The 22,472-nt window shown below is 45.0% G+C and overlaps 1 protein-coding gene across 1 annotated transcript in view; it reads left to right on the top strand.

The window, feature by feature from the left end:
* LOC122554561 (complement factor H-like) overlaps positions 1-22,472 on the top strand; it is a 97,702-nt gene that overhangs the window by 53,159 nt on the left and 22,071 nt on the right. The window contains exons 11-13 of the mRNA XM_043699802.2: positions 13,599-13,772; positions 18,149-18,319; positions 21,613-21,801. Of these exons, the coding sequence (XP_043555737.2) occupies positions 13,599-13,772; positions 18,149-18,319; positions 21,613-21,801 (534 nt within the window). The remainder of the gene's footprint in view (positions 1-13,598; positions 13,773-18,148; positions 18,320-21,612; positions 21,802-22,472) is intronic.

Here is a 22,472-nt window from a genome sequence, read left to right as displayed (position 1 = left end):
GTTTCCTGGCTTCTGTCTCTCTCTCTTCTTAAAACAGGAGTATTATTTTAACTATTTTCCAGTCCACTGGGACCCTGCCTGACTCCAGTGATTCCTGAAAGATCACCTGCAATGCCTCCACAATCTCCTCAGCTTTTCCTTCAGAACTCTGGACTATAGTCCATCTAGTCCAGATGATTATCCACCTTCACAACTCTCAGCTTCCCCAGCGCCTTTCCCTTAGTGAAGATCGCTGCACTCACTTCTGCTCTGATTTCTTGAATTTCTGGTATGGTGTTGGTGTCTTCCACTGTGAAAACTGACAAGAAGTACCAACTTATTTCTCTGCCATTTCTTTGTTCCCTATTACTGCTTTCATGCACTTACCCCCAAACCAAAAACTTTCATGCACTTACCCCCAAACTCCGGATTCCTCAACTGTTCCAGAACCTTCCATCGGCCTCCAGTCCGGCGCCATTACACACGCGGCCGCTACAGCGCCCGCGGCTATAGCCGCAGACGCCGCAGACGATGACGTCACTTCCGCCCCCACCGACCTCGCAACGTTCATGATCGCGGCCCAAACAACCGCCTCCGGGATCGCCGCACAGACAACCTGCTCTGCGATCGTCATGAAGACAATCGCCAACAGATTGGAAACCTCCGCGAGTATGGGGAAAAACTCTGTCTCCGTGGTCGCCGCAGCTACTTCCACCCCCAGTGACGTCAGCGACCTGCATTCGGACATCGCCGCATGTGTCTCCGCCCCCCCGCCGCGTTCCGTCACCACGCCTAACCCCGCCCCCCGGCCGCGTTCCGTCACCACGCCTAACCCCGCCCCCCGGCCGAGTTCCGTCACCTCGCCTAACCCCGCCCCCCGGCCGAGTTCCGTCACCGCGCCTAACCCCGCCCCCCGCCGACCTCTGTCCCCGCCCCCAGGCCTAACCCCGCCCCCACATCCAGCTCCAGTCCCACACCAGGTCCTAGCTCCCCGCCCTGCTGTGTGTTCACCATCCCTCCGGACCTGCCCCTCTCTGAGGATGAGAGATTAGTCCTCAGGAGGGGTCTCACCTTCGTTCCCACACGTTCTCGGGTCAATGAATTCAATACACGGAGTGACATTGAACGATTCTTCCGCCGCCTTCGCCTCCGTGCCTTCTTTTTCAATCAAGACCCTCACCCACCCTCTGACGACCCCTTCTCCAACCTCCAACACACCCCGTCCACCTGGACACCCCGTGCTGGCCTCCTACCTGCCCTCGACCTCTTTATTGCAAACTGCCACCGCGATATTAACCGCTACCTGAACTCCCACACCCCTCCCACCCACTCCAACCTCTCACCCTCGGAACGCACAGCCCTCCACTCCCTCCGTTCCAACCCCAACCTCACCATCAAACCAGCTGACAAGGGAGGCGCAGTAGTAGTTTGGCGCACCGACCACTACACCGCTGAGGCCAAACGCCAGCTCGCAGATACCTCCTCCTACTGCCCCCTTGACCATGACCCCACCCCCCACCACCAAACCATCATCTCCCAGACCGTCCATAACCTCATCACCTCAGGGGACCTCCCATCCACCGCCTCCAACCTCATAGTACCACAACCCCGCACCGCCCGCTTCTACCTCCTGCCCAAAATCCACAAACCTGACTGCCCCGGACGACCCATCGTCTCAGCCTGCTCCTGCCCAACCGAACTCATCTCCTCCTACCTCGACACGGTCCTGTCCCCATTAGTCCAAGAACTCCCCACCTACGTCCGTGACACCACCCACGCCCTCCATCTCCTCCAGGATTTCCGCTTCCCCGGTCCCCAACGCCTCATCTTCACCATGGACATCCAGTCCCTGTACACCTCCATCCCCCATCACGAAGGACTCAAAGCACTCCGCTTCTTCCTTTCCCGCCGTACCACCCAGTACCCTTCCACCGACACCCTCCTTCGACTGACTGAACTGGTCCTCACCCTGAACAACTTTTCTTTCCAATCCTCCCACTTTCTCCAAACAAAAGGAGTAGCCATGGGCACCCGCATGGGCCCCAGCTATGCCTGCCTCTTCGTAGGGTATGTGGAACAATCCATCTTCCGCAACTACACTGGCCCCACCCCCCATCTTTTCCTCCGCTACATTGATGACTGTATCGGCGCTACCTCGTGCTCCCACGAGGAGGTTGAACAGTTCATCCACTACACTAACACCTTCCACCCCGACCTCAAATTCACCTGGACAGTCTCGGACTCCTCCCTCCCCTTCCTAGACCTTTCTGTTTCTATCTCAGAGACCGAATCAACACGGACATCTACTACAAACCGACCGACTCCCACAGCTACCTGGGCTACACCTCCTCCCACCCCGCCCCCTGTAAAAACGCCATCCCATTCTCCCAATTCCTTCGTCTCCGCCGCATCTGCTCCCAGGAGGACCATTTCAAAATACGCACAACACAGACGGCCTCCTTCTTCAAGGACCGCAATTTCCCCCCCGACGTGATCGACGATGCCCTCCACCGCATCTCCTCCACTTCCCGCTCCTCCGCCCTTGAGCCCCGCCCCTCCAACCGCCACCAGGACAGAACCCCACTGGTCCTCACCTACCACCCCACCAATCTCCATGTACAGCGCATCATCCGCCGTCACTTCCGCCACCTCCAAACGGACCCCACCACCAAGGATATATTTCCCTCCCCTCCTCTATCAGCTTTCCGTAGAGACCACTCCCTCCGCGACTCCCTTGTCAGATCCATACCCCCCACCAACCCAACCTCCACTCCCGGCACCTTCCCTTGCAACCGCAGGAGGTGCAACACTTGCGCCCACACCTCCCCCCTCACTTCTCTCCAAGGCCCCAAAGGAAACTTCCATATCCGCCACAGATTCACCTGCACCTCCACCCACATTATCTACTGCATCCGCTGCAGCCGGTGTGGCCTCCTTTATATTGGGGAGACAGGCCGCCTACTTGCGGAGCGATTCAGAGAGCACCTCTGGGCCACCCGGACGAACCAACCAATCACCCTGTAGCACAGCATTTCAACTCCCCCTCCCACTCCACCGAGGATATGCAGGTCATTGGACTCATCCACCGCCAAACCACAACAACGCGACGGTCGGAGGAGGAGCGTCTTATCTTCCGACTGGGAACCCTCCAACCACAGGGGATGAACTTGGACTTCACCAGTTTCTTCATCCCCCCTCCCCCCACCTTGTCTCAGCCGAATCCCTCCAGCCCGGCACCGCCTTCCTGACCTGCAGTCTTCTTCTTGACCTCTCCGCCTCCACCCTACTCCGACCTATCACCTTCACCTTGACCTCTTTCCACCTATCACATTTCCAAGCCCCTCCTCCAAGTCCCTCCTCCCTACCTTTTATCTTCTCCTGCTGAACACTCTCTGCTCATTCCTGAAGAAGGGCATGTGCCCGAAACGTCGAATCTTCTGTTCCCTAGATGCTGCCTGACCTGCTGTGCTGTTCCAGCAATAAAGTTTCAGCTTTGATCTCCAGCGTCTGCAGACCTCACTTTCTCCCCTATTACTGCTTCACTAGCCTCATTTTTCAGGGGTCCAACAATGTTCGCTTTGCCTCTCTCTTACATTTTAGATAACTTTAAAGAGGTCTTTCAGTCTTGTTTTATCTTACTAACTAGCTTACTCTCAAATTTCGTTTTCTCCACTTTTATTGCTTTTTTAAATTATCCAACTGTTGGTTCTTAAAGGCTTCCCAAGCTTCTGGCTTCCCACTTATCTTCACCACCCTGTATGTTTTTTCTTTAGTTTTTATGTTGTCCCTGACTTCCCTTCTCAGTCATATTTGCCTCATCCTCGCCTCTTCTTTCTTGGTAAAAGTTTCGACTGTGCCTCCCGATTATCCCCAGTACCCCTGCCATTGCTGCTCCACCATTTTCATTGTTAGGCACGCCTTCCAATCAACTCTGGCCAGTTCCTTCCTCATGTTCAAAGTTTGTGAAAAGATTTGTAGCTTGGGTGCTCATTGTTGTGGTTCTGTTCGCCGAGCTGGGAATTTGTGTTGCTAACGTTTCGTCCCCTGTCTAGGTGACATCCTCAGTGCTTGGGAGCCTCCTGTGAAGCGCTTCTGTGACCTTTCCTCCGGCATTTGTAGTGGTTTGAATCTGCCGCTTCCGGTTGTCACTTCTGGACCCAATATACCGGCCACTGCAACGGACAGCTGGAACTGACAACCGGAAGCGGCAGGTACAAACCACTACAAATGCCGGAGGAAAGATCACAGAAGCGCTTCACAGGAGGCTCCCAAGCACTGAGGATGTCACCTAGACAGAGGACGAAACGTCTGCAACACAAATTCCCAGCTCGGCGAACATCTTTCCTCATGTTTCTGTAGTTAATCTTACTCAATTGTAATACTGTTACATCTGATTCGAGCTTCTCCCTCTCAAACTGCAGCACAAATTTTATCATATTATGGCCATTGTCCCCTAGGGGTTCCTTCACCTTAAGCTCCCTAATCAAGTCTGCCTCATTACAGATCACCAAATCCAGAATTGTCTGTTCCCTAATGGGCTCTACCACAAGCTGCTCCAATAAAATTTAGACATTCTACAAATTTATTTTCTTGGGATTTGCTACCAATCTGATCTTTCCAGTCAACCTGCATTTTGAAGTCCCCCATGATTATTGTAATCGTTCTTTTCTTACATGCATCTTTTATATTCTGAGTTATTTTCTTCCACACATCCTGACTACTGCTAGGAAGCCCATACACAACTCCCATCAGAATCTTTTCATCTGCATTGCTTTTAATCCTAATAAAATCAATGATTAACAGCAGCTTATATCTCACTGAATCACAGAATGGTTACAACACAGAATTCACACACATTCACAGCTCTGTATCTGTGCCAGCTAAATGGAAGAACAATTCACCTAGTGCCATACCCTTGCGTTTAAACCATAGTTGGGTCATTTTTCCCCCCATTCAGATAATGATCCAATTCACTCTGAAGTCCATGGTTGAATCTACTTGAACCATATTCTCAGGTGGTGTATTCCGGGTTCTAGGCACTAGTTGACTAACCAGTATCCTCCTGCCACTGTTGCTTCTTCTGCCAATCATCAATTATCAACCAAAAACAGAAATCAAAACTTTCTGACATAGGGTGACTGAACCTGAAACTTTAATAATTTTCTCTCCAAACATGCTGAGTTTCTCTAGCAATTTCTGTTTTTGTTTCAGGTCTTTCGCATCCACAATTCTCTGTTTGATCCTCAGTTCTCAATATTTTCGTTAATGGGGGTGGTTTCTCCCTATTTCCTACATCCTGGTCTCCCATGATTTTTAGCACCTATGTGAAATCTCTCTATGCTTTCTTTGCTAACAAGATAAAATGAAGTTTTTTTATTACTTCCAGTCAAAGCTTAAAAATCTTAGGTTGCTCTGTCCTCCACACCCAATATTACTGTCTTTCCACTACATAAAAATAAAAATGCCGGAAATACTCAATGGGTCCACCCACATCTGTGGAGTCAAGAACAGCGAACATCTGTGACCTTTCAGTAGAATTGAGAAAAGTTAGATATGATATTAGATTTTGAACAAGTTAAAAAGCAGGGTTGGGGCAAGGAGGGTGCACACATGGACAAAAATAAATGTTTTTGATTGGGTCAAAGGCAGGACAGGTTAAATAGCAAAAGGTTCAGTGTCGCCAAAGGATTGAAAACTGAGGATCAAGCAAAAAAATTGCAGATGCTGAAGATCTGAAACGAAAACAGAAATTGCTGGAGAAACCCAACAGGCCTGGCAGCACCTTTGGAGAGAAAATAGTTGAAGTTTCAGGTTCAGACACCCCACGTCAGGAAGTTTTGTTAATGGAACAAATAAAGAAACAATATGTGTAGAAGGGATGTGAATGGCAGGATACCTGCCATCGAAATTCAAAGTAAAGGCAATAAGAAACAAATTATAAAAATAAAACTGAACAATGGCAGAGTTTATGTGTTTGGTTATGTATAGACCAGGGTTTTGAAGGGAGTGGTCAAATTTAAAAGGCTGACTGGGAAGGAATGTTGTGATTAGTGCTGGAATCACATTGCAAATGGCAGATGTCATTAGATGACCTGTTGAATAGGAGAAAGTGAGGACTGCAGATGCTGGGGATCAGAGCTTAAAAATGTGTTGCTGGAAAAGCGCAGCAGGTCAGGCAGCATCAAAGGAGAAGGAGAATCGACGTTTCGGGCATAAGCCCTTCTTCAGGAATGAGGAGGGTGTGCCAAGCAGGCTAAGATAAAAGGTAGGGAGGAGGGACTTGGGGAGGAGCGTTGGGAATGCGATAGGTGGAAGGAGGTTAAGGTGAGGGTGATAGGCCGGAGAGGGGGTGTGCGCGGAGAGGTCGGGAAGAAGATTGCAGGTCAAGAAGGCGGTGCTGAGTCTGAGGGTTGGGACTGAGAAAAGTTGGGGAGAGGGGAAATGAGGAAGCTGGAGAAATCTGAATTCATCCCTTATGGTTGGAGAGTTCCTCGACGGAAGATGAGGCGTTCTTCCTCCAGGCGTTCTTCCTCCATGGTCTGGCGATGGAGGAGGCCAAGGGCCTGCATGTCCTTGGCGGAGTAGGAGGGGGAGTTAAAGTGTTCAGCCACGGGGTGGTTGGGTTGGTTGGTGCGGTTGTCCCAGAGGTGTTCTCTGAAACGTTCCGCAAGTAGGCGGCCTGTCTCCCCAATGTATAGGAGGCCACATTGGGTGCAGCGGATGCAGTAAATGATGTGTGTGGAGGTGCAGGTGAATTTCTGATGGATATTGAAGGATCCCTTGGAGCCTTGGAGGGAAGTAAGGGGGGAGGTGTGCGTGCAAGTTTTGCATTTTTTGCAGTTGCAGGGGAAGGTGCTGGGAATGGAGGTTGGGTTGGTGGGGGGTGTGGATCTGACAAGAGAGTCACAGAGGGAGTGGTCTTTCTGGAACGCTGATAGGGGTGGGGAGGGAAATATATCCTTGGTGGTGGGGTCCGTTTGGAGGTGACGGAAATGACAAAGGATGATCCAATGTATCTGGAGGTTGGTGGGGTGGTAGGTAAGGACTAGTCGGGTTCTGTCCTGGTGGCGATTGGAGGGGCGGGGTTCAAGGGTGGACATGCGGGAAGTGGAGGAGATACGGTGGAGAGCATCGTCAACCACATCTGAGGGGAAATTGCGGTCTTTGAAGAAGGAGGCCATCAGGGTTGTTCGGTATTGGAATTGGTCCTCCTGGGAGCAGATGCGGCGAAGGCGAAGGAATTGGGCATATGGGATGGCGTTTTTACGGGGGGGGGGCAGGGTGGAAGAAGTGTAATCTAGGTAGCTGTGGGAGTCAGTTGGTTTATAGTATACGTCTGTGTTGAGTCGGTCGTCTGAGATAAAGATGGAGAGGTCTAGGAAGGGGAGGGAGGAGTCTGAGACGGTCCAGGTAAATTTGAGGTTGGGGTGGAAGGTGTTAGTAAAGTGGATGAACTTTTCATGAAAGCTGATGGAGTGTAAGGTCTGGACAAGGAGAAGACAGTCCAGCTCCTCAGAGGGAATGGGATGGGGCAAGAGCAGAACTGTGTAAAGTAGAGTGCATATGATCAAGGGTCCTGGAAATCAATGTGGGGCAGGTGAGGTAGAGGTGTGGCAAGGAGCATCTTTAATTGACGAGAAAGAAAGAAAGGCATGCCAGAAGTGTTAAGCATGGCACGAGGAATTGTTATTGAGATACCTATCTGAATCAGTGAACTTAAAGAGAATATTGGTTAAGAGCCTATCCTGAAAAATGAAGACAGAAAAGTCAAGAATGAGAATGTGAGAGACAAAGATGGGCCATATGATGAAGAAGAGGGAGGAGTAGCAGTTGGAAGCAAAGTCAGTCAAACTTTCGAGTTCAGGACACAAGCAGAAATGGCACAGATGTAGGCATCAATGGACTAGTAAAGGAGAAGTGAGGGAGGGGACCAGAAGGACAAGGGGTCAGGTGATCACAGCAGCCATTTTAGGTCAGTATTTGTGCCTTTGAAAATCACTTTAATCCATGAAGGTTTCCTAAAGAGGAGTCGTACCAGACTCGAACTATTAAACTCTTTCTGTCACCGTAGGTGCCAAACCTGCTAAGTCTCTGCACCATTCTGTGGTTGTGTCACATCACTTAATTGATTGGATAGGTGTGACATAGAATTATATCAATGGCATAGCCTCAAATCTTAATGGCTGCGGTCATTCTTGCAGGATTGTTTCTTCAAATTACATCTCAATTATCGAGTGGAGACCCTTCAGCTATATAAAATACAATGAGATGCCTTAGTCCTCAATTTAAAAATAAAAGCTCTCATGGACCATTTTTAAGCAGCAGCTTAATTATTTTTACATGGTCTGCAGTGGGCAACACTGTAATTACCGTTCGTTAATCTTATAGTACGTTATTCTAGGAACTGTGATATGAGACAAGCTTGTTTAGAATTCTGACTTCACACTGAGCATGAGACGAAAATGTTGAGAGGCAGGTGAATGTTTGAACTGTCACTTATTACTTATAGGATGCTAACTAATTTGGTAAGTAATCCTGCAGTTGATCTCTGCAAGTTCCAATGTTCCCCACAGGAAGCGCTAATTAGCTCCAGCTCCTCATTGACCGCTTGGAGTGGCTGGAGCTGCAGATAGACTCATTGTGAAGCATCCACGATGCTGAGGATATTATGGATATCACCTTTAGTGAGTTGATCAAACCACCACTAATGGCTACGCAGGTGGAAAAACGATGGGTGACCACCAGGAAGACTAGTAAGCATGGGTAGGCAGTGCAGGAGGCCCCTGTGACCATTCCCAGTAAGAGAGGTGGGGGCATTGCATTATTGATAAAGGAAGCCATCACTGCAGCCATTAGGGAGAATGTCCTAGAAGGGCCTTCAAGTGAAGCCACTTGAGTAGATTTTAGATATAAAGAAAAGGGTAATTACTGTGCTGTGATTACATTACAGGCTCCCCAACAGTGTGAGGGAGATAGAGGATCAGATTTGCAGGCAAATCACAGAAAGATGTGAGAGAAACAGGAATATAGTTGGAGGTGATTTCAACTTTGCTAACATGCACATGGGATCACCTTAGAATGAAAGAATTAGATGGGATAGAATTTTTAAAGTGCATCCAGGAGAACATGCTGTCAATATGTAGCTGGTCGCACTAGCAATGGGGCAGTGCTAGACCTAATCCTAGGTAATGAAACCAGTCAAGTGGTTGAAGTTTTAGTGAGTGAGTATTTGGGGATAGTGATCATCACTCTAAGTTTCAAGTTTCAATATGGAAAGTGATAAGGATAGTGCAGAAGTTAAATATCTTAGTTGGCGGATGGCATTATCATTAGGCAGGGTCTGGCAAACAGAGTGGGAGCATTACTTGAAGGTAAGTCTATATTTGGAAAGTGGGAGTCTTTTAAAAGTACTGTAGTGAAGACTCAGGGACAGCATATTCTTCTCAGTGTGATGGGAAAGGACAGCAAGTTCAGGGAGCCAAAGATGTTAAGAGATATGAAGAGTTTGTTAAAGAAAAAGGAGGAAGTTTATCTCACTAAAAAGAGGGGAGGCCTTTCAAAAGTACAGAGAGTGCAGGAGGTGCCTTAGAAAGGAAATTAAGATGGAGAGCAAAGAGGGGCCATGAGATATCTTTGGAAGATGAGTTCAAGGAAACCCTGAGGTATTTTGTAATATAGAGTAAGAGGATTGCCAGATAAAGATTATTGACTCCTGCATTGAGCTAATGGTTGTGAGCAAAGTCTTAAGCAAATACTTCTCAACTCTATTACTAATTTAATTGAATTTTTTTTAAAAGGTTACTGTAATAATGAGGGTAGTGCAGTTGATGTGGTATACATGGACTTCAGTAAGGCCTTTGACAAGGTCCCACATGGAAGGTTCATCTAAAAGACTGTAAGCTTGTGACTAGGTGGTGCACTCACAGGGATCAGTTCTAGGACCCTTGCTGTTTGTTAAGTACATTAACAACTTGAAGGTGACTGAAAAAGGCATAATTCATAAGTTTTCAGATGCAAAAATTGGTGGTGTTGTTGATAGTGAAGATGGTGGTCTCAGGCTACAGTCTGCCACTGATAAGTTGGCAGCTTTGGCAGAGAAATGATGAATGAAATTTAATTCTAATACATGCAAGGTGATGCATTTGTGGAGGTCTATTGTGGGAAGGATACACACAATGAATGGTGGGTCCCAGGGAGTACTGAGAAACAAAGGGACCTTGTTGTAAAAGTCCATAGATCCCTGAACGTGTCAGCACAGGTACACATGGTGGTGATGAAAGTATATGGGATGCTTACCTTCATTAGCTGCGGCATAGAACGTAGAAGCAAGGAAATCTTATTACAACCATATAAAACATTAGTTAGGCTAAAGATGGAATACTGTGTGCAGTTCTGGTCACCCCACTATCAGAAGGACGTGGTTCCAGTGGAGAGAGTGCAGAGGAGATTCACCAGGATGAAATGTCTCAGTTATGGGGAGAGACCGGATAGACTGGGTTTGTTTTCCTTGAAGTAACAGAAGCTGACGGGGGATCTGATTGAGGAATACAAAATTGAGAAGCCTAGACAGAGTAGATCATGAGAATCTTTTCCCCATGGCAGACTTGTCTTAGACCAGGCAGCATAAGGGGAAAACAAATTCACCCAAAGTGGGGTAGAAATGTGGCGTGTGCTACCTGAGAGAATGGTGGAGGCAGATACTCAGAACATTTTAAAAACATTTGGATGAGTACCTAAAATGCCAAGATATAGTAGGCAATGGTCAAGATTATAGTGGTGCTGGAAAAGAACAGCAAGTCAAGCAGCATCCGAGGAGCAGGAGCAGGGCTCATTCCTGATAAAGGGCTTTTGCCCAAAACATCAATTTTTCCTGCACCTTGGATACTGCCTAACCTGCTGTCCTTTTCCAGCACTACTCTATTCTCCAGCATCTGCAGTACCCACTTCTGCATAGTAGGCTTTGGACCAGGTGTAGATAAATGGGATTAGTGTAGTTTGCTATTTGCTGGTCAGCATAGACATGGTGGGCCCAAGGGGCTGTTTCTATGCTTTATGACTCTATGTTCAGCTTCCGTCCCTCGCTGGGAATGTGTGGCTATTTCATTTCATCTCTCATCAGAATCCAGCCCTTGCAGCCTCTGTGACTGCATTCCTTCCCAGAATCCAAATACCCTTCCCAGATCTGCAGACGTAATGTCATTTAGGGCCCTGTGTTTGATGGGTTCATTGGCTAGGCCCAGCATTTATTGCCCTGTCCCTAGTTGCCCCTTGAGAAGGTAGTGGAGACCTGCCTTTGTGAACCATTGCAGTCCATGAGCTACTCGAAGGACAAGTACAATGCCCCTTTTTAATTCACTTGTGGGAGCTGGCAGCACATGCATCTCTTGTTCTGCCTAATTGCCCAGAGGACAGATAAGAGTCAAACATGTTCCTGTGGGTCTGAGATTACATGTAGTGTCAGCAGATGAGGTAAGGATGGCAGATTTCCTTCCCTAAAGAATCAGAATGGGTTTCTGTGACAATCAGTCACTTGGAGAAGGGAATCCCAGGGATTTGGCTATGTGACACTGAAGGAACAGTGAGAATTTTCCAAGTCAGGATGGTGAGGGGCTTGGAGGAAAACTTGCAGGGGTTGGTGTTCCTGCGTATCTGCTGCCCCCTGTCCTTCCAGATGGGTTTGGAAGGTGCTGTCTGAGGAGCTTTGGTGAATTCCTGCAGTGCGTCCTGCAGATGATTGAAATGCCATTGAATGTCAAGGGACGGTGGTTAGATTGTCTCTTATTGGAGATGGTCATTGCTTGGCAGTTGGGTGGCAAAAATATTACTTGTCACTTCCTGATACCCATTGAGATAGTGCTCCTTATGCAGAAGCTGAAGGACTCCCTGTACTGTGCCAATGCCCAGCCTCATTCTTGTCAACTGCAGGTGAGTGGATGGGTTAGTAAGTTTGCAGACGATACAAATATCGATGGAGTTGTGGCTCATGTAGAAGGTTGGTAAAGAATGCAGAGGAATGTAGATCTGTTGCAGATATGAGCAGAGAAATGGCAGCTGGAGTTTAATCTGGGTATGTGAGAGGAATTGCACTTTGTTAAAGAAAAGCATACAGTTAATGGCAGGACCCTGAACAGCATTGGTGTATAGAGGGATCTTGGGGTTCAAATCTATGGCTCCCTGAAAGTGGCTACATAAGTAGATAGGATGCTAAAGAAGGCATATGGCATGTTTGCCTTTATTGGTCAGGAAATTGATTACAAGATTCAGGATGTCATGTTGTAGCTTTATAAGACTTTGGTTAGGTTCCACTTGGAATATTATGTTCAGATCTGGTCACCATATTACAGGAAGGATGTGGAGGCTTTGGAGGGAGTGCAGAAGAGGTTTACAAGGTTGCTGCCTGGATGAGCGATAAGGAGAGGCTAGAAAAACTCGGGTTATTTTCTCCAGAGTGCAGAAGCTGAGGGGAGACTTGATACAAGTCTGTAAAATTGAGATTCCCCGACGGGGTTGTTGGTCAGAATCTTTTCCCCAGAGTTGAAACTGGGGATGGTGCATTTAAAGTTTGTTGGAGATGTGTGAGGGACAAGTTTCCTACACAGAGCACGGTAGGAGCGTGGAACACATTGCCAGGGGGTGGGGGTGGGGACAGGTACAATAGGGCTGTTTAAGGGTTTTTTAGATAAGAACATGGACATGAAAGGAATGGAGGGATACGGACCAAGGGTAGGCAAAAGGGATTAGTGTAATTTGGTGGGGTGTTCGACACAATATTTTGGGCTGAAGGGCCTGTTCCTGTGCTGTCCAGTTCTATATAATGACTGTCCCAATGACTCGAGGAGTTAGAATGAAAGCACCAATAATTTCAAGGCCAAAAATATCAAGATATCTAGCAGCAGAATTTCCATTTGATTAAGTCAGCCGTCTCCTGTGGTGGCTCCCTGCCACCAACTGGATTCATTCCTGCCATTGACCAACCAGGTCATACTCGCTACCTGACTCCACCTATCCCCACTTCATCACCCTGCCCCCACCACCCCCTTTATCTGCATCTCCCTGTACACACACACCCCCAGTCCTGAAGAAGGGTTATACTCAAAATGTCAACTCCTCCACTTTCTGATGCTGCCTGGCTCAATGTGTTCTTCCAGCCTCCTGCCTGTCTATCTTTTCTTTTCAGGTTGGGCAACAGTTATACAATATAAAAACTCAATCAAACCTCCTTCTTTTCAAATTATATTTACACAGGTCTAATCATTTTAACTAGTGCAGTCTTGCATATTGTGTTAGAGCTTCAATATTCAGTGTACTTTTGTCTTCAATTTGATTTAACTGTTATCCAGGAAATTGTTGTGTTTAGATAATAGTACAAAAATAATTTACCATGTACAATGAATTATTTTATTTGGATATAGATTGCATTATATTACTTTGAAATGATGGGTTTGCAATCCTCGGATGCTGCCTGAATTGCTGTGCTCTTCCAGCACCACTGATCCAGAAAATGGGAATAACAGCCTAATTTGTTCAGTTATTTTCACAAAAATTGAAGTCTAAAAGCAAACATAAGTACTTTTTTCATCTTAGAGAACTATCACTAAATGGTTCTCAATGTCTTCTAGACAGGAGCTTAGACTGTCCACCTTCACCAAAAGTAGAAAACGCAGATAAACACGACCGTGATGCCCAAACAGTTACTTATCGATGTCACGCAGGATTCGAGAGAGAAGGATCAGAAGAAATAAAATGCGTCAATGGGCAATGGTCAGCAGTACCGACATGCAAATATCCTGAAGGTGAATAAAATATTAAAATTACTGAAGTTACTGCAGCAGAGACTTATTTTTCAATTATTACATGGTACAGGAAAATTACTGACAAGGTCTTTTGATGGCCATTCCTAACTGTTCTGAAGAAATTGTACGTGATCTGCTAAAAATGTGGTAAACCCAATCATCTGAGAAAGACAGCATGAGGGAAGCAGGGCAAGCTAGGTTGGACCTGCTGAAGTAAGAATTTAATATGCTGACACAGAGAAAGAAGGAGTACATTGAATGAAATAGAGACTGTCGTGCAGTTTATAGAATAAGTCACAATAGTCACCAATGGTCAATGGAAGTTAAATCTTCCATGTTACATAGGGATAGGGTAACTGTATGAGGTGCAGGGGTTAGCTCATTAATTAAGATGGCTATTACAGTTTAGAGAGGGCAGAACTATGGAAAAGCTATCAGTGAAGACTCCATTGTTAGAACTATGGAATAAGTGAGGAATTAAAACTGTAAAGAGAGTGATACGAAGTCTCTAAACATCAACAATACAGTGTAATAATGATTTGGCCAAATCAGATGATTAGATGAACATTGTGTGATCAGCATAGGTTCCTATGAAGTGCTGATGCACAGATATGCATGGAATTTACCCAGGAAGTTTAAACTCTCACTGGGCTAATTCACTGGTGACACTGTCTGTAACTGTCTCTGACCTGGTGCTTAGGAGGATGACTTGAGTCAGACTGGGGGACTTAATCTATGAAATGTAACATAAATGCATGCCTAGCGTAAGCCATTTAACTCAGCTAAGCAACACAATTGACTAGTTGCCAACCCTCAATTCACTCCATGAACCACTCGACTAACCTGCCTGAGCAGCTAACCATTTCACCGACTTGAAATACACAACTATCTAACACCACTGTCCCATGCTGCCCCCATGATCTGACTTGACCAAGCTAACCCTTGATCCAAATACACTCCTAAATCAAGCAGACTGTCTTCCAACCACTCAACTGGTAAAAGAGGGAGTGGTGTGGCATTGTTAGTCAAGGACAATATTACGGTTGCAGAATGAACATTTGAGGATTCATCTACTGAGGTAGTGTGGCTGAGGTTAGAAACAAGAAAGGAGAGGTCACCATGTCGGGAGTTTTCTATAGGCCTCTGAATAGTTCCAGAGATGTAGAGGAAATAATAGCAAAAATGATTCTCAGCAGGAGCGAGACTGACAGGGTGGTTGTTCTGGGGTCTTTAATTTTCCAAATATTGACTGGAAATACTGTAGTTCAAATACTTTAGATGGGTCAGTTTTTGTCCTATGTGTGCAAGAGGGTTACCTGACACAGTATGTAGACAGGCCAACAAGGGGTGAGGCCACACTGGATTTGGTACTGGGTAATGAACCCAGCCAGGTTTTGAATTTGGAGGTAAGTGAGCACTTTGGGGATAGTGCCCACAATTCGGTTATGTTTACTTTAGCAATGGAAACGGATAGGTATATAATGCAAGGCAAGAGTTATAACTGGGGGAAAGGCAATTACGATGCAATTAGGCAAGATTTAAGATGCATAGGATGGGGAAGGAAACTGCTGGGGATGGGCACAACTAAAATGTGGAGCTTATTCAAGGACCAGCTACTGCGGGTGCTTGATAAGTATGTACCGGTTGGGCAGGGAGGAAGTTGTCGAGCGTGGGAGCCATGGTTTACTAAAGGAGTTGAATCTCTTGTCAAGAGGAAGAAGGCTTATGTTAGGACGAGATGTGAAGGCTCAGTTTGGGCACTTGAGAGTTACAAGTTAGCCAGGAAAGACCTAAAAAGAGAGCTAAGAAGAACCAGGAGGAGATATGAGAAGTCGTTGGTGGATAGGATCAAGGAAAACCTAAGGCTTTTTATTGGTATATCAGGAATAAAATAATAACTATATTAAGATTAGGGCCAATCAAGGACAGTAGTGGAAGATGTGCGTGGAGACAGAAGGGATAGGGGGAAGTGCTAAATGAATATTTTTCATCAGTATTCACACAAGAAAAAGACAATGTTGTCGAGGAGAATACTAAGATACAGGCTACAAGGAGGAGGTGTTAACAATTCTGGAAAGTTTGAAAATAGACAAGTCCCCTGGGCCGGACGTGATTTATCCTAAGATACTCTGGTAAGCCAGGGAAAAGATTGCTGAGCCTCTGGCTTGGATCTTTATGTTGTCATTGTCTACAGGAAGAGGGCCAGAAGACTGGAGGATAACAAATGTTGTTCACTTGTTCAAGAAGGGGAATAGAGACACCCTGGTAATTATAGACCAGTGAGCCTTACTTTGAATGTGGGTAAAGTGTTGGAAAAGGTTATAAGAGATGGGATTTATAATCATCTAGAAAGGAATAGGTTGATTAGGGATAGTCAATACCGTTTTGTGAAGGGTAGGTTATGCCTCATAAATCTAATTGAGTTCTTTGAGAATGTGATCAAACAGGTGGATGAGGATAAAGTAGTTGATGTGGTATATATGGATTTCAGTAAGGTGTTTGATAAGGTTCCTCACGATAGGCTATTGTACAAAATAGAGAGGCATGGGATTGAGGCTGATTTAGCGGTTTGGCTCAGAAATTGACTAGCTGAAAGAAGACAGAGAGTGGTGGTTGATGGGAAATGTTCATCCTGGAGTTTAGTTACTATTGTGCACCATGAGGATCTGTTTTGGGTCCACTGTTCTTTGTCATTTTTATAAATGACCTGAATGAGAGCATAGAAGGACGGGTCAATAAATTTGCAGATGACATTAAGGTGGTAGAGTTGTAGATAGTGCCAAAGGATGTTGTAGGTTATAGAGGGACATAGATAAGCTGCAGAGCTGGGTTGAGAGGCGGCAAGTGGAGTTTAATGTGGAAAGGTGTGAGGTGATTCACTTTGAAAGGAGTAACAGGAATGCAGAGTACTGGGCTAATGGTAAGATTCTTGGTAGATGAGCAGAGAGATCTCGGTGCCACCCAGGTTGATAGAGTTGTAAGAAGGCATACAGTGTGTTAGCATTTATTAGTAGATGGGTTGAGTTTCAGAACCATGAGGTCATGCTGCATCTGTACAAAACTCTGGTGCAGCTGCACTTGGAGTGTTGCGCACAGTTCGGGTCACCGCATTAGAGGGAGGATGTGGAAGCTTTGGAAAGGGTTCAGAGGAGATTTACTAGGATGTTGCCTGGTACGGAAGGAAGGTCTTATGAGGAAAGGCTGAGGGACTTGAGGCTGTTTTCATTCGAGACAAGAAGGCTGAGAAGTTACTTAATTGAGACATACAAGATAATCAGAGGGTTAGATAGAGTGGACAGTGAGAGCTTTTTTCCTCGGATGGTGATGACTAGCATGAGGGAACATAGCTTTAAATTGATGGATGATAGATATAGGATTGATGTCAGAGGTAGTTTCCTTACTCAGAGAGTAATAGTGGCATGGAACACACTGCCTGCAACAGTAGTAGACTCACAAATTTAAGGGCATTTAAATGGTCATTGGATAGACATATGGACGATAATGGAATAGTGTAGGTTAAATTGATTCCATGGGTTGGCGCAACATAGAGGGTTGAAGGGCCTGAAGTGTGTTGTGGTCTTCTATGTTCTAACTTTGCACAAACCAACTACCCACATTATCCATCTGCCCACCCGTTCTCTGAATCACTTGGTCATTTATTCATTCATAAAGCGACTTGGATCTTTGAAAATTTGGTACACATGGTAGCTCCTATAAACTGTTCTTCCCCCAACTCTACTGGACTTACTCTGGAGACACTGCACTGTCCATTTCTACTGCAGGTGGCATTGGAAAATTCCAGCAGAAACAAAGCGTTTTGTTGGCTTTGAAAAAGCTTCCCAGGCAGCAGCATTGTTGCTTACTGCAAAATCTCAGTCATTACCTCAAAGATTAGTGAGGCTTATAGAAAAGACAACATTACTTGCGAATTGTTATACTCTATGCCCTGACTGAAGAAGGCAATGGGGGATATTTTCATAACTTGACCTGTCAGAAAGATTGTGAATTTCTTCAGGGCATTAAGGATCATTTTCGGGAGCTGCATATTCTAGAACTAACAAGTGAGAATGCTTTACTTGTCTTAATAACGAATAAGAAGATCAATTTAATTAATAGTCCATCAAAAAGGAAGCACTTATCTAAATGATTGTAATACGATCAAATTCAATGCTGGGTCTGAAAACAAGTTAGCACAATTGCCCCAAGGTTCTGGATTTTGATAAGGCTAACCTTAAGTGATGAAACTGAGACAACAGCAAATTTTGCAAAATAATTTAGAAAGGAAGTGCTATTAAGTTTAATTGCAATATACAAGTTAAGAAATTAATAAAGCTAAGTGCATGTTTTTGTATTCTGTTTGTACGTTTCAAATATAGACTGTGATCGTCCACCGAGAATAACGAATGGAGACATAGAAGAGTTGGCTAGAGCATTCTATCAGCATGGTGAAACCGTGACATATCGGTGTCGGAATTCATTCGTTTTGGATGGACCAAATCAAGTTAGATGTTCAAGTGGGAAGTGGTCAGCCATTCCACGCTGTAACTGTAAGTTATTTCTCAGTACTTATTACAGGACCCAATCATGAAATGAGACTTTTCAGATACTTGTAAATAATTAATTGCCATCAAATGGTTTTCCCGGATTTAAAAAAAATTATCCTCAGGTTGTACATATCACCGGCTAATCCAGCACTAATCGTCCATCCTTGATTTGGTGCAATTAACAGTAGCCATTGCTGTGTGGTCTGGAATCAAATTTCTGCCAGACCAGGTAAGGATTTCATATCTCAGTGAACCAGATGGGTTTTACTACAAAATCAACAGTGGTTGCACAGTTGTCAATATACTAGTGATTTATTTATCTCGCCATCTGCTGTGATGGGATTCTAACACATGTTCCTAGAAAAGTCATCTAAGGGTCCAGTGACATTACCTCGACACTGCTGCCTCCCCCTTATCATGTTGAACAACATGAAAGAACAGGGAAAGTGATTGATCAGACAGCCTTTGAATAGTGAATTAAGATGGCTGTTTCTTTTCCTGGTTAGAAGGCTTTTGTTCAATGGGGCTATTCTGAGGATGTGATTTCACTGGCACAGAATCAATTCCAACTTGAGGTTGCATCTGCTGCTGTGGACTTCTTTGACATTGATCTGCATTTCTGAACTGTTGCCTTCACATAAGAATGGCAGCTACTAATGCAGCTCTACCTTGGACTCCTGATAAGGAAAACTGAAGGTTAAATCTAAAGTTTTTGGCAAAGTGACAGTTTCACTGAGTTTCATGGTCTATTTTCCCTCTGCAAGGATCAGGAGCATTTTCTCATAGTTTCTCACCAAACTCAACTCATTATTTGTGCTAGGAGAAAGTGAGGTCTGCAGATGCTGGAGATCAGAGATGGAAATGTGTTGCTGGAAAAGCGCAGCAGGTCAGGCAGCATCTAGGGAACAGGAGAATCGACGTTTCGGGCATTAGCCCTTCTTCAGGAAAGGGCTAATTTCCTGAAGAAGGGCTAATGCCCGAAACGTCGATTCTCCTGTTCCCTAGATGCTGCCTGACCTGCTGCGCTTTTCCAGCAACACATTTCCATCTCATTATTTGTGCTACTCTGGTAGCGCCCCTTTCTCTTCTGATTCGAGCCCCATCCTACACCCACCATATCCAAAATAGCCTGCCATTGCTGGGATATCCCAGAATGAATGACATCCATGGCTCCATCTACAAAAGGCCATTGTGTACCCAGACAAGCAGTATCAGTTTGGAACTGCCCCACACAAATCTTCATGCTTGTTCCTGACAAGGCAGAGAACAGAAAATGCTGAAGAAACTTGGCAGGTTAGGCAGCATCAGTGGAGACAGAAGCAGAATTAGCATTTCAAGTTCAAGTTTAAGTTTTTCTTCAGGTTTGATTTGATCTTCTTGTGCCATTCTGCCACCATCTCTGCTGGGTAGTCCTACCAGTGGGAAAAGACATACCTAGAGATGGTGACAATGGTGACTGGGACATTGCTTGTGAGGTACAATTCTGGATTTCTCTAATGCATTCAATACCTCTCCCAATTTTGGCCCAAGCCTCCAGATGAATTTGCAAGTTCGACAAGGCTAGGTTTGCATTGTCAATTCCAGTGTCTAGGACAAAGCTGGCTTGATCCATCCAATCTACTGTATCTGGAGTCATGTGTAGTCCAAACCAGTTAAAGAACAAAGAACAAACAACAGTACAGCACAGAAACAGGCCCTTTGGCTCACCAAGCCTGTGTTGACACATGACGCCTTTCTCAACTAAAAAACCTTTTGCCAGTATGAAGTCCATATCCCTCTATTCCCTGCCTATTCATGTATCTGTCAAGATGCCTGTTAAACATTGCTATTGTATCCACCTCCACCACCTCCTCTAGCAGCGCATTCCAGGCACTTACCACTTTCTATGGTAAAAAAATACTCGCCTCTCATATCTTCCTAAAACTTGCCTCCTTTTATTTTAAGAAGAAAGTGGGGACTGCAGATGATGGAGATCAGAGCTGAAAATGTGTTGCTGGAAAAACGCAGCAGGTCAGGCAGCATCCAAGGAGCAGGAGAATCGACGTTTCGGGCATAAGCCCTTCTTCAGGAAGAAGGGCTCATGCCCGAAACATCGATTCTCCTGCTCCTTGGATGCTGCCTGACCTGCTGCGCTTTTCCAGCAACACATTTTCAGCTCCTTTTATTTTAAACCTATATCCCCTGGTAATTGAAGTTTCTACCTTGGGGAAAGAAATGCCTCCAACTGTCCATTCTATTCATCTCTTTCATAATTTTGTAAATTTCTACCTAGTCACCACTTGTCCTTCAACATTCAACTGAAAACAAACCAAGATTGTCTAATCTCCTCATAGCTATCACCCTCTACATCAGGCAATATCCTGGTAAAGTGTTTCTGTACCCTCTCCAAAGCTTCCAGATTCTTTGGGTAATGTAACAGTCAGAACTGTACAGAATATGGCAAATGTGGCCGATCTGAAGTCCTTTACAGTTGCAACGTGACTTGCCAATTTTTATACTCTATGCCCTAACTGATGAAGGCAAACATGCCATATTGCCATCTTGACCACCCTATACACTTATGATGCCACTTTCAGGGAACTGTGGACTTTTCTCGATGCCTCTGTATGTTGATGTTACTGGGTTCTGCCATTTATTTTTAAGGCCAGCTGATTTCCTTCCCTAAAGAGATAATAGTGAACCAGATAGTTACAAGGTCACCATTAGACAATATATTAGAGAGATTTTTTTTTAGGTGAAATCTACTTTTAACATCTGCTCTGGTATGATTCAAACATGCCCTGGGTTCTGGATTACTCGTCCAGCAACAGTATCGTGCCACCATTGCCTTCCCCCTTTATCAATGTCTTCTCATGCTCATTATCTGTATTTGGATGAGCAGAGAGTGTGGAGGATCCTGCACCCTCCAAAAGTTCAGCATTGGCAAGTCCCGATCGCCAACATTTATTCCTGCTCACTTGTGCTGTTTAGCCCACTATTGTGACAATTGTACTGTCCGGTGACTCTTCATCAGAGCTGTGAGTAGCTAGAAAAACAAAGTATGTGGATATGATCATCTGCTGAGAGCATTAATCCCCTTCCTGCTCCCTGCTTAAGCAGCAGCTTCTCCTTATGTTGACTCTATTCATTCTCCCTGTCCTGCTGCAGGCTTAGGTGGATAAAAATTATTTCACCTATGACTGGGAGCTAATGGTCTGAGTACAGCCCAATTTAAATTATTTTTTTCTGGAAAATTATTATTTTGTAGCTACTGAAATATGCCATAATTAACTCAATGATGTTTTTCTCTGATTTAGCTCCATGTAGCATGTCAGGGGAGGATCTTGAAGCTAATGGTGTCCTCTTAGACTGGTCATTGTCGAAAACAGTATATCTGAAACATGGAGACAGTGTAAAATTTAATTGCCCCAGTGGTTTGCATATTCAAGATCCTGCAGAACGATTTTGCAGAAATGGAAAAATAGAAATTCCTATGTGCCTCAGTGGTAAGTAAAACCAAATAATCCAGTAACATCATTGGTCTGTTTTGTTGTTTGATTGCATGTTTGCTGTTGTTAATTTGTTGTTGACAAAAGAACTTACTGTGGCTCCTGTATGAAACATTGGAAATTATAGAAGATTCATTTCTTTAAGGAAAATTAGTTTCATGTGTATTAGTTAATATAAGAATAACAGAACTGAAATTTCTCAAAAAGTTGGGACTGTTGATTTCATAATATGGCAAAGTTTAAAAATGATTCTGTAATGCCAATAGACAACTCAATGTTTAAGTATAACCTAAATCTGTTCCAAACTCCAGCCAATTGGAAAACAATAGCCTTCCAATGGGCACAGCAAACCAATGGATGCTCCAAGAACTCAGCTGAATAGACAAACACAACACTTGCCTATTATAAAAGAGCAACAAATTATCCACTGATCAATATGTCAAGTAATCATACTAACTGGTAAAAAGTTCCAGAATAAGGGCTTTCCACCATCCCACCCCAAACTGGTACTTAATGAATTTGGATTAATGAGGAATTGGAATGCTGCTCGTCTTCTGAGGTTATGGCATCATAGCTCTAAGCATAATATGCTAAAGGTCTGCAGAGTGAGATCAAATATGTATTCATATATGTGCATGTGTCACCTCTGCAATATTTTGGATGCTGTC

Source organism: Chiloscyllium plagiosum, unplaced genomic scaffold, assembly GCF_037043375.1.
Source record: "Chiloscyllium plagiosum isolate Xiang-an unplaced genomic scaffold, Cpla_swu_hap1 HiC_scaffold_9, whole genome shotgun sequence".
Lineage (NCBI taxonomy): Eukaryota > Metazoa > Chordata > Chondrichthyes > Orectolobiformes > Hemiscylliidae > Chiloscyllium > Chiloscyllium plagiosum.
The sequence above is the reverse complement of the archived record's forward strand: the minus strand, read 5'-3'. Positions and strand labels throughout refer to the sequence as shown.